The 12792-nt window shown below is 41.6% G+C and overlaps 1 protein-coding gene across 3 annotated transcripts in view; it reads right to left on the reverse strand.

Moving 5' to 3' along the window:
- smg1 (SMG1 nonsense mediated mRNA decay associated PI3K related kinase) overlaps nt 1–12792 on the reverse strand; it is a 173947-nt gene that overhangs the window by 138905 nt on the left and 22250 nt on the right. For 2 of the 3 annotated variants that reach the window (XM_072560185.1, XM_072560184.1), the window contains exon 2: nt 1091–1254. In XM_072560185.1, coding sequence (XP_072416286.1) covers nt 1091–1254 — 164 coding nt within the window. Of the gene's footprint in view, nt 1–1090; nt 1255–12792 lie in introns of those variants that run through there. The other variant, XM_072560186.1, reaches the window with a different exon arrangement.

Raw genomic sequence — 12792 nt, forward strand, 5'->3', positions numbered from 1 at the left:
AGGATACTAATTGAGGCCATGATCATAATGAACGGTGGTGCTGGCTCAAAGGGCAGAATGGTCTACTCCTGCACCTACTGTCTATTGCCTTGTGTTTTACAGAAAAGCCATCACCCTTAACTACTCTGATCTAAAAGACTCCAGTCCCACATCAATCTAGCGATCATCACTTCAGAGGGAAGCGAATCAAGTCTCTCAGTTGGCATATTTTCATCTAATGGATAATAATCAGAGGCCTGTAACACAATTGCTTTTATTTTTAAAATGAATAAACCTTGGGACTTCTAATGTCAGTATTAGCGGCAGTATTGTGTAAATGTGAAATTAGGAAAGAGATAAACAAATTCTGTTTATTACTAAAAATAGAAATTTTGATGCAAAACTAGCTACACTCTGTCCTAGCATGAGCACTTTTTTAAAAAAACTAAACATGAAAAATGCACAAGAGCCATAAAGCAGTAGCCAAGCAGGTTTTAAGAAAAACTTAAATTATATGCAACCTTTCTCAATCACAGGACATTCCAAAGCACTTTACACCAAAAAACAATCCTTGAAGCATGTTACGATTGTGATGCAGTAATTTGCACATAGCAAGCTTCCAAAATCAGCAAGGCAACAGCGACCAGATAACCAGCCTTGTTGGTTAGGATTTACAGACACCATATCCCCATGCACTTCTTTCAGGTAATGCCATTGACTCTTAGACATTCTCTTGGGGAGCGTAAGTGTTTTAATTTAATGTCACATTGCAAAGACAGCACCCCTCTGGATTTTGGTTTCGATTGTAATGCTCAGGTCCTGGAATAGACGTTGGACCACAACCTTCTGACTCAGGTGAATACCACCAATTGATCACAACTGCTTCTATCAAATATAACAGTGTTTCCACATTCAGAACCCTAAGGAGACTCAAATAATTTATTTGTTCATTACAGACCAAAATATGTGCTCACTCACTAAGTATCATATGTAGGGAATAAAACACTCAACCAAAATCTGTACAAGCAGCAAATATTGCATCATTAATGAGTTTGATTTTCAATGTCAGGAAATTGGAGTTGAAAACAGTTGAGGCTTTAAGCTGTCTTACCCCCTTCTTCATTCTGAAATCCAGTGAGGATTCGAATATCATCGTGTCTATACCGAGACACACTGGCGGAACTGGCAGAATGCAATCCGTAAGAGGCAGAACTGCCCCGATCCCTGGCCAAAGGATACTTTAAACTGTCTTGGTCAGCTGTTGCACTGTCAATCCTACGAAGTAAAACATCATACAATGAAGTAAAAATATAATGGTAGTACAGTGTTTATTATATTTAACATACAATCAAGCAGCATGAATTCAAATCCCTCTTTGATAAACATAGCATAGAGGCTCACTACAAAATCCTGCACCTGTGAAAGCTGCAAGAGTTTTGCTCTAAAAACACAACAATTCGGTTTCATTAACAGTCCTCATTGTAGGGATTACACCATCTTACTGTCTGGCTTGAAAGACTGCAGTTCCAAACTGTGTTTGAACTATATTGTGACACCCAAAAAAGGGATGATTGTGCGGCCTGCTCCAAGGCCACTGATTTGCATTTTGCTCCAATCTAAGTGCACAAGTGGCTCACTTTCAACATTTGGTCAATTCTGATTAGGAGCCAGGACTTAAAACACCCCAATCTCAATAAGAATGACACCTACCAGATTGGTCCCGTGTTGGATGCACTTTCGAAGGCTGCATCAATAAAGCTCTTAATACAAACCAGTTTTCTAATTCCCTTGAAAAATTATTAAATATAGTCTTTGAAAAATTAAATTTGTTCCTCTAGTACCCATGGGAAAAAAAATTCCTCCAAGAAAGATCAAGTTGTTAGCCATTTTGAAAATCAGATAGATCAGTAGAGACAAGACAGACATATTCGTGTGTGCTCTAATTTCCCCTCTCCCATAGTCACCCAAGCAATGGGAGAATCAACACTGCACCATCTTAATTTATAGAATAGCAACATCTGCCCCCAGGCCAGATGGCATCTAGCTTCAGGGAGGACACAATGTTTTGAGAAAATCCTAAAGTGAAAGGGGGTCACATTGACATTGGTATGACAGGGGAACTGGTGGCTGCACCTTATCCACCAAACTAGGTCAGAAATTCTCCACACCAGAGTTTGCCTGGTCCAACAACAAAAGCAGAAGGAAAGAGACAAACAGCCTGTCTTGAGAGAATGCCATTCTTCACAGTAAATCATGTCCTCTCGGCCCAAAGATCTGTGACTCCAGCACTAGCCCGAGTCACCAGAGAGGTGCTGACCATGAAACTGGCATCCACATTGAAGGAGGGGCAACAATGGCAGCTAATAGAAAACCAACTAATCACAACTGAGCAGATAAGAATCTGAGCTTTTCTCTAATTATCATTGGGTCAGCTTCACTAATTACCCATCTCAGAAACAGTAATTATACAGCCCAGAAATTTACTGCAATCAACTGAAGAAATCTGGCATTCATCACCAAAGCTTTGCTGTTTGTGTACACTACTCCTCCTCCATAGATGAGGAAGCATTGAAGACTGAACTATAAACCCAGGGAAATATTAGAGGCTGGAATTTGTTTGAGAGATAAGAGGCGGCTTGGGAAAAGGGATGCCCCTTGTATGATCTTCATTTCAGTAGGGAGTTATGAAAAACACAAAAGTAAATTTAATGGAAGAAAAAATTTTGTAGGTGGTATGGCAGCAACTAGTGAATGAAGCATGCCTCAACACATTCATTCCAGTCCAAATAACAAATAACTGCAGATGCTGGAAATCATACAAAAATGCTAGTTGCTAGTTCTGATGAAGGGTCACTGGACTTGAAATATCAACTCTGCCTTCCCTTTACAGATGCTGCCAGACCTGCTAAGTCTGTTTCTGTATACTCATTCCAGTCCTTGCCTCTGTTTACTAAAATTGGTTGTTCAATCCTGCACTCCCACTCTCCTCCAACTAAGACTGTGTGTGTGAGTGTAAGAACTACAAGGCGACCAAAGGAGGAAGAGACAATTCTGGCCTAAAGGCATGAGGCCCAAAAAGGCCCAATGAAATGGTGTAACAATTTTTAACTTGGAGTCTTTTGCAACCCACCAATACCACCATTCTTTTAGAAATGATTTTCCAGGTCCACTGGGTCTCCATGCACCTCACAATCTCTCGTTCTTTTGTTAGCTGCAAAATCTGCTTCCATAACAGACTGACTGAACCCCTAATGCTCTCTAAGGAAAACAAATCCATTGCTGTTCTCTCAGGAAAATGAACTTCCAATTCACATTAATCTCCATCTGCCTGATTCCAGATCATCTACCTCTGAGAATCTAAATGTTTTGAACTTTCACCTTTTAAGACATTTCAAGACAAATCACATCAATCCTGAGGACAACTGATGATAAAATTATGAAACATGATAAGTGCCAACTGAACAGTGCATGCAGCAACATGGTAATTTGAACAGGCAGCAAACAATGACTCCCACTTGTAATATTAGGAGATTGAAACAGAATATTAATTTCAGCTCTACCTATTTGTAAACATTTCCTGATCCACCTTATATATTTAAGGATCAATGAGCCTATTAAAATATATTATTCGCTCATTTCCTGTTGTGTTGTTTAGTTAAAACCTTCAGCTTCCTGTGCAGTCACTGTTTTAACTATGAATTGATCACGCTGTAATTAACTATTAGGCTGCTTGATGGCTTTGTAACAAGTAAAAATCATGGCACAGCTTCTTGTAAGGATTTGCATCTCCAGTTACCATGTTTCTTCTCACCCCGATAAATTGGGTCATCAAGTCAATTGCTTATTTTCAGCAATGCTATTTAATTTTGCTATGCCTTTTGCATACATTTTAATTTCAGGTCTGTTCATTTTCCTTAAAATTCAAATTGAGTTATTGCTTACTTCTCTTTTACACCTATCGCTAGTTTTTGCTCATGTTTGTTCCTCCAAAATCAGACGCACAAAAATGGTTGTTGAAACATTGGAAATGGCCAAGAGCCCTGAGTTAAAGGAGAGCAGATATCTCAGAGCTCTGTTAAATTTGAGATAATTATAAAGAAATAGGAGGTTCAGGGCCATGTACTAGCAAAACTAGCATGAGAATTTTCAACTCAAGACAAGTGGATGGAGGCTGATACAATTACAACATTTAAAAGGCATCTGGATGGGTCTATGAATAGGAAGGGTTTAGAGGGATATGGGTCAAGTGCTGGCAAATGGGACTAGATTAGGTTGGGATATCTGATCAGCATGGACAGGTTGGACAAAAGGGTCTGTTTCCATGCTATACATCTCTATGACTATGATTCAATAACATGGCTCGACTGGTAGGCAATTTAGAAGAGTCAGCGCGAGTGTGGCAGGGAAATAGGTCTTGCTGCAAGACAAGGCATGGTTCATAGAAATTCAGATAACCTCAAGCCTATGGAGGGTAGAAAGTATGAACCCAGCCAGGAGTGTGTTGAAATAATCATGCCCAGAGGTAACAAAGACATGGATAAGCTTCAGCAGCATGTCAGTCAAATTGGGAAGTTGAGTAATGCAAACAAAGTGAATAGAAGTAATCTTATAAAAGGATGGCTGTGATGTCAGAAGCTCATCTCAGGATCATATGTAACACCAATCTTGTGGAGAGACAGGCTCATCAGATGGTAAGTCAGAAGGATAGTGTTGGCAGTTAGGGAATGGAATTTGGCAATGACTGAAAACAATAGCTCCAATGCTCCATATATTTAATTGGAGAAAATTTCTGTGCATCCTGTACCAGACATCAGATAAGCAATCTGATAACTCAGCAACAATGGATTGCTAAGATTACAAATCAGACTGAATTCAACAACCAATTTTGGCACCCCACTACTTTATGATGGACTTGCCATGCATCACATTCACCCAACCCACCTTAGGAATGCTGCAGTGGGCAAGATGGTCAGCTCTCAACACACCCAGCTTCATCATTTTCAGTCATATCACCATAAGCAACAAACCTGTACCTGCACAGGCCCACTAATGTGTGGGAAGCACCTATTTTGGTTCCCTATTCACAGTTTCCTTTTACTCAGCTACCTCCACCTCCAATTCCAGAAGGTACCCTACATGTTCAATCATCTTGTTGCAAAAAATCTCATGTATATATGCATGTTACAAAATGTAAAAGTTACAAAAATGTAAAAAGTGCCCACATGAAAGGTCAACAGCCTGGTTTCATAACGAAGCTCAAATTTCTCTTCCCTTGGTAACCCAGATTATTTTACAGGGCATTGCAAATGAATGGAACAATTAATCACGTGTGTTTGTGGCTGTTTCTTAAGAAAGAATTCAAAAATATAAGTGCATCTGACAAGCTTTCCAAATACATTAGCAAAGTGAAACTCCTTTCTTGCAACAGTGAGCTCAGAGTACTGTTAGAATAGTGTGCATTTCCTGTAAACATCCCGTCAAGCTTCAACCCAACTACTGCCTCCCCTTGAGCAATATGGACCAAAAGGGTAGTACAGTTAGTACACAAATCCTCACAGGACTAAACCCAAAAGCAGTCTTTTAATACAGCAACTAGAACACCTGTAAACTGAGTAACCTCAATCAGAAAATGAAACACTATTCTTATCTACAACCCAATGAGTATTTAAGCAAACTGTGAGAGGGCAAGGTTCAGAATAAACTGAATAATCAAGACTGAATTGCAAAAGGGCACACTTTGAATTCCAAGGTGTTGACAAAACTCTCAAAAATAGCAAATTGACCAAATAATCAGAAGTGACAACGGTAAACCCAATCCTGTCAAGTCTTCCTTACTAACGTTTGCGGGGGGGTGGGAGGGGCATGTAATTGGGAAACTGACAGTCATTCTCTTGAAATTATATTTTCCTGACAATGTCCCAGATACCGTCCCTGCTGTCTTACCCACCGGCAGGACAGACCCACTAGAGGTGGTGGCACCCTAGCTGAGAGGGAGTTCCCTAAGAGTCTACAACATTAGACCAGACTCCACTAACTCCTCAGCTAACAAATTAGTTGGCCATATTGAACACCACTGGCAACATAACTAGCATTTATTAGACACAGTGAAGCAATCTGACATCCAATGGATCCAATCTAAGTTCGACAGTACTGCCATGTTTATTCATGAATGGTGGTGAACGATTAAACTACTCACTGGAGGAGGAATCCCCACTAATATTCCCAGTCTCAAGAACAGGAGCTTCGCACTGCAGTGCAAAAGAGAAGTGGATGGTCCATCTTGGCAAGCTCAAGGTCCCAGCATCATAGATACCAGTCTTCAGCCGATATGACTCACTCTACATGATATCAAAAAGCACCTAAAGGTACTAGCTATTGTAAAGACCATGAGTCTTGACAATATTCCAGCAAGAGTACTGAAGACATTCTCTAGAATAGCCAAGTTGTTCCAATACAGCTACAACACTGGCATCCACCAAAAATATGGAAAATTGGCCAAGTATGCCTGCAGGCAAATAGAATAGTTCCACTCAGGACAATTGCAACTTTAGTCTACTCTCAACATCAACAAAAAATGATTGAATGTGTCAGTGATAGTGTTATCAAATGGCACTTATCCAACAATAAGTTACTCATTCACACTCAGTATGGGTTCCACCAAGGCTACTCAACTCCTGACTACAGTTGTAATCCAAACGTGGACACAAGTGTTGAACTCTAGTGTTGAGCAAAGAACAACCGTCCTTAATATCAGCCTGCACTTGACCAAGTATGACATCAAGTAGCCCTACAGTCAATGGTAATCAGGGGAAATTCATTATTGATTGGAGTATAACTTAGCATAAAAGATGATGGTTGTGGTTGGAAGTCAGTCATTTCAGCTCCAGGACATCTCTGCAGAGTTCTTCAGGATAGTGTGCTAGGCTCAACTATCTAAGCTATTTCATTAATGATCTTCCCTCTCTCATAAGGTCAGAAGTAGGGATTTTCACTGATGACTGTGCAATGTTGAGTACTATACAGGACTTCAGAAACTGAAGTGATCTGTGCCCAAATACAGTGAGACTCTGGCATTTACGAAGTAATATTTGTGTAGACGAATGCTAAGCAATGACCATCTCCAACAAAAAGGACTTCCTGCCCCCCTTACATCTTTATATAAAATGAGGTTACTTTGCTGAATCCTTCAGTATCAAAATCCTGGGGGTTACTGTTTACCAGTAACTGAACAGCACCAGCCATATCAGTACTGCAGCTAAAAAACAGGTCAGAGGAGAGGAGTCCTGCAGCAAATACCTCACCTCCTGACTCCTGAAAACCTGTCCACCCAGGTCCACGCAAGGTCCAAATCAGAAGTGCAATCGAATGCTCTCCAAGTGCCTAGCTGGGCACAGTTCCAATAACACAAAACTGAACAACACCCAGGATAAAACAGCCTGCTTAATTGGGATATCATCACAATATCAACAATTCACTCACCCCATCACAGATGAAGAGTTGTAGTTTTGATTAGATTCTCTACAGTGTGGAAACAGGCCCTTCGGCCCAACAACTCCACAGTGACCCTCCAAAGAGTAACCCACCCAGACCCATTTCCCTCTAACGAATGCACCGAACACTATGGGCAATTTGGCACAGCCATTTCACCTGACCTGCACATATTTGGATTGTGGGTGGAAACCAGAGCACCCAGAGGCTGGAGTCGAACCTGGGACCCTAATGCTGTGAGGCAGCAGTGCTAACCACTGAGCCACCATGCTGACCCACTGTGTACGTCATCTACAAGATACAGTGCAGCAACATACAAACCCATGACCTATCCCACCAAGATGGGCAGAAGCAGTAAGGACATGGGATCACACGATCAGCAAGTTCCTCTCCAAACCACACACCGACATTTATAAACTTACAGATGGACAAATAATTAGCTTATGAAGTTACAGATAAATCAAAGACAGTACATTTAGTTAAGAGAAGGCAGAATTACAACAATAATACCAGAATGCAGTGGTTTACATATCAAGGTCTGACAAGCAAGGTGACATTTCTTGAGAAAATATCCAATCGGGTGACCTAATGGAGGACTGTAAATTATAAGGGATCCTGATAGATCGGTGAGAGAATGTTTCCTCTCATGGGCAAGAGCAGTACCCGAGGTCATCAACATAAGATCGCCACCAAGAAATGGAAAAGGGAAAATAAACATGTTTATTCAAAGAATGAAGAGAATGTAAAACTTGATATATAATAGGGAGCGAATGAAATAAGGGAAAGCAAGTCAAGCACAGGGGAGAAAGTAACAGCAGATTATGACGACAAATTTGGGGGAGGAAAGATGGAAACTCCAGTACAGACTGGTAGGGCTGAATAGCTCATTTCTTTGCCAGGTGTCCAATGTAAAACAGAAGTCTGGACAATACGAAGACATTCTAAATGTCAGAAGATATCTAGCAAATTGAGTCCACGGTCATTTCTTCTGGATCAAAAATCAACTTTCAAAAGTACCAGCTAACATAAACTTTCCTGATCAGAAAACATCTCAGTTAATGACAAAAAAAGGTATTGACTTGAGCATGTTCTGAATGAAGGGGTTGGTCACAATTATTTTAGTGAACAAACTACACGGAACTTGCATGTACAACATCTGTAACATTCTAAATCAGTTTACAATGAGCAATCCTGGATAGAGGAGGGACAGAAATGGTTGTTGCAGGTTCCACGATTTAGATGTTTCAGAAGAACAGAGAAGATGGTAAAAGAGGGGGAGGTGTGGCATTGTTGGTCAAGGACTGCATTACAGTTGCAGAAAGGATGTTTGGGGACTCGTCAACTGAGGTAGTATGGGCTGAGGTTAGAAACAGGAAAGATGTCACCCCATTGGGAGTTTTCTATAGGCCTCCAAATAGTTCCAGAGATGTAGAGGAAAGGATAGCAAAGATGATTCTCGATAGGAATGAGGGACTTCAACTTTCCAAATATTGACTGGGATAACTATGGTACGAGTACTATAGATGGGCCAGTTTTTGTCCAGTGTGTGCAGGAGGGCTTCCTGACACAGTATGTAAACAGGCCAACAAGGGGCGAAGCCACATTAGATTAGATTAGATTACTTACAGTGTGGAAACAGGCCCTTCGGCCCAACAAGTCCACACCGACCCGCCGAAGCGCAACCCACCCATACCCCTACATTTACCCCTTACCTAACACTATGGGCAATTTAGCATGGCCAATTCACCTGACGTGCACATCTTTGGACTGTGGGAGGAAACCGGAGCACCCGGAGGAAACCCACGCAGACACGGGGAGAATGTGCAAACTCCACACAGACAGTCGCCCGAGGTGGGAATTGAACCCGGGTCTCTGGTGCTGTGAGGCAGCAGTGCTAATCACTGTGCCACCATGCCACCCAAATTTGGTACTGGATAATGAGCCTGGCCAGATGTTAGACTTGGAAGTAGGTTAGCACTTTGGTGATAGCTATCACAATTCTGTTATGTCTACTTTAGTGATAGAAAGGGATAGGTGTATACCACTGGGCAAGAGTTACAGTTGGGGGAAAGGCAATTACCATGCAATTAGTCAAGATTGTGGAAGGATAGGAAGGGGAAGGAAACTGCAGGGCATGGGCACATTAGAAATGTGGAGCTTATTCAAGGAAAAGCTCCAGTGTGTCCTAGATAAGTATGTACCTGTCAGGCAGGGAGGAAGCTGTAGAGCGTGGGAGCTGTGGTTTACGAAGGAAGTGGAATCTCTGATCAAGAGGAAGAAGGCGGCTTATGTTAGGAGGAGATGCGATGGCTCAGTTAGGGCGCTTGAGGATTACAACGTAGCCAGGAAAGACCTAAAGCGAGAGCTCAGAAGAGCCAGGAGGAGACATGAGAAGGTGTTAGCAGATAGGATCAGGGTAAACCCTAAGGCTTTTTATAGATACTTAAGGAATAAAAGAATGACGAGAGTAAGATTAGGGCCAATCAAGGATAGTAGTAGGAAGTTGTATGTGGAGTCAGAGGAAGATAGGGGAAGCACTAAATGAATATTTTTCAACAGTATTCACTCTAGAAAAAGACAATGTTGTCAAGGAGAATACAGAGATACAGGCTATTAGACTCGGTGGGATTGAAGTTCACAAGGAAGAGGTTTAGAAATGCTGCTGAGTGTGAAAATAGATAAGACCCCTGGGCCGGATGGGATTTATCCGAGGATCCTCTGGGAAGCCAGGGAGATTGCCGAGCCTTTGACATTGATCTTTAAATCATCATTGTCTACAGGAATAGTGCTAGAAGACTGGAGGATAGCAAATGTGGTTTCACTGTTCAACAAGGGGAGTAGAGACAACCCTGGTAATTAAAGACCAGTGAGCCTTACTTCAGTTGTTGGTAAAGTGTTGGAAAAGGTCATAAGAGATAGGTTTTATAATCATCTAGAAAAGAATACTTTGATGAGGGATAGTGAGCATGGTTTTGTGAAGGGTAGGTCGTGCCTCACAAACCTTATTGATTTCTTTGAGAAGGTGACCAAACAGGTAGATGAGAGTAAACCGGTTGATGTGGTGTATATGGATTTCAGCAAGGCGCTTGATAAGGTTCCCCACAGTAGGCTATTGCACAAAACGCGGAGGGATGGGATTGTGGGAGATATAGCAGTTTGGATCAGTAATTGGCTTGCTGAAAGAGGGTGGTGGTTGACGGGAAACGTTCATCCTGAAGTCCAGTTACTTGTGGTGTACCGCAAGGGTCAGTGTTGGGCCCACTGCTGTTCATTATTTTTATAAACGACCTGGATGAGGGTGTAGAAGGGTGGGTTAGTAAATTTGCACATGACACTAGGGGGTCGGTGGCGTTGTGGATAGTGACGAAGGATGTGGTAAGTTACAGAAAGACATAGATAAGCTGCAGAGCTGGGCTAGAGGTGGCAAATGGAGTTTAATGCAGACCAGTGAGAGGTGATTCACTTTGGAAGGAGTAACCGGAATGCAAAGTACTGGGCTAATGGTAAGATTCTTGGGAGTGCAGATGAGCAGAGAGATCTCAGTGTCCACGTACACACAGATCCTTAAAAGTTGCCACCAAGGTTGACAGGGTTGTTAAGAAGTCATACAGTGTTTTAGCTTTTATTAATAGAGGGATCGAGTTCTGGAACCATGAGGTTATGCTGCAGCTGTACAAAACTCCAGTGTGGCCACACTTGGAGTATTGTGTACAGTTCGGGTCACTGCATTATAAGGATGGGGAAGCTTTGGAAAGGGTGCAGAGGAGATTTACTAAGATGTTGCCTGGTGTGGAGGGAAGGTCTTACAAGGAAAGGCTGAGGGACTTGAGGCTGTTTTCGTTGGAGAGAAGAAGGTGGAGAGGTGACTTAATAGAGACATAAAAGATAATCAGAGGGTTAGATGGGGTGGACAGGGAGAGCCTTTTTCCAAGTATGGTGACGGTGAGCACAAGGGGGCATAGCTTTAAATTGAGGGGTGATTGATATAGGACAGATGTCAGAGGTAGTTTCTTTACTCAGAGTAGTAAGGGTATGGAATGCTTTGCCTGCAACGGTAGTAGATTCGCCAACTTTAAGTACATTTAAGTCGTCATTGGACAGACAAATGGACGTACATAGAATAGTGTGGGTTAAATGGGCTTCAGATTAGTATGACAGGTCGGTGCAACATCGAGGGCCGAAGGGCCTGTACTGCGCTGTAATGTTCTATGTTCTAACCCAACACAAATCAAAAATTCAATATTTAGTATCGTGTGGGTGGATAAGAAATTAATAAGCCAATTTATGACATTTTTCCATTTATCAGAGTTTCATGGAATCATTTGCTACTGCCAGATTTCTAAATCTGAACTCAAATTCTCAAAGTGCCATGGTGAGATTTGTTAAGATTATTATTCTGGTAACACAACCACTATGCTAGCACAATCTTGCTTTTGAATACTTCCTTTCCTCAACTCCCTTAAATTGGACATCAATAGAATTGCATTACCAAAATCATAACCTTTAAAAGGCACTAGCCAAGATAAATATGTTTGAAATCAGTTTTTAACCCAATTATTTTCAATGGACTCCTTCGTTTAAAACTCTATTTTGCAACCAAAACAGTTTATTTCCTTCCAAACTGGGGTTTAAAGAAATTCTAAAATTTTCCATGGTTTTCATATCAAAGGTCACATTTGGAAAGCAGCAAATGCAACACATTCTACAGGCATCATTTCAGGGTCATGAGTGCAGTGAGAACCTCTAAATCTAATTTTCAACAGGAGCAAGAACAGAGGCTGTCCAATTCCCTTTAAATGGATCACCACAACAGACTTAAACTTTTATACTCCAATACTAATAACTGGCACTGTTTAGGATTGGACAAAGGACAGCTTCGCACTGAGAGCTACCCAACCAAGAGCAGGACTTATACACTTAATGGTAAGGTCCTGGGGAGTGTTGCTGAACAAAGAGACTTGAGTGCAGGTTCATAGATCCTTGAAAGTGAAGTCACAGGTAGATAGGATAGTGAAGACGACATTTGGTATGCTTTCACTTATTGGTCAAAGTATTGAGTACAGGAGTTGGGAGGTCATGTTGCAGCTATGCAGGACATTGGTTCGGCCACTTTTGGAATAGTGTGCACAATTCTGGTCTCCCTCCTATTGGAAGGATGTTGTAAAACATGTAAATCTTTTCTGAACCCTTTCAAGGATGTTCCCAGGGTTGAAGGATTCGAGCTACAGGGAAAGTCTGAATAGATTAGATTAGATTCCTTACAGTGTGGAAACAGGCCCTTCGGCCCAACAAGTCCACACTGACCCTCCGAAGAGTAACCCACCC

The sequence above is a fragment of the Chiloscyllium punctatum genome, chromosome 40, assembly GCF_047496795.1.
Source record: "Chiloscyllium punctatum isolate Juve2018m chromosome 40, sChiPun1.3, whole genome shotgun sequence".
Lineage (NCBI taxonomy): Eukaryota > Metazoa > Chordata > Chondrichthyes > Orectolobiformes > Hemiscylliidae > Chiloscyllium > Chiloscyllium punctatum.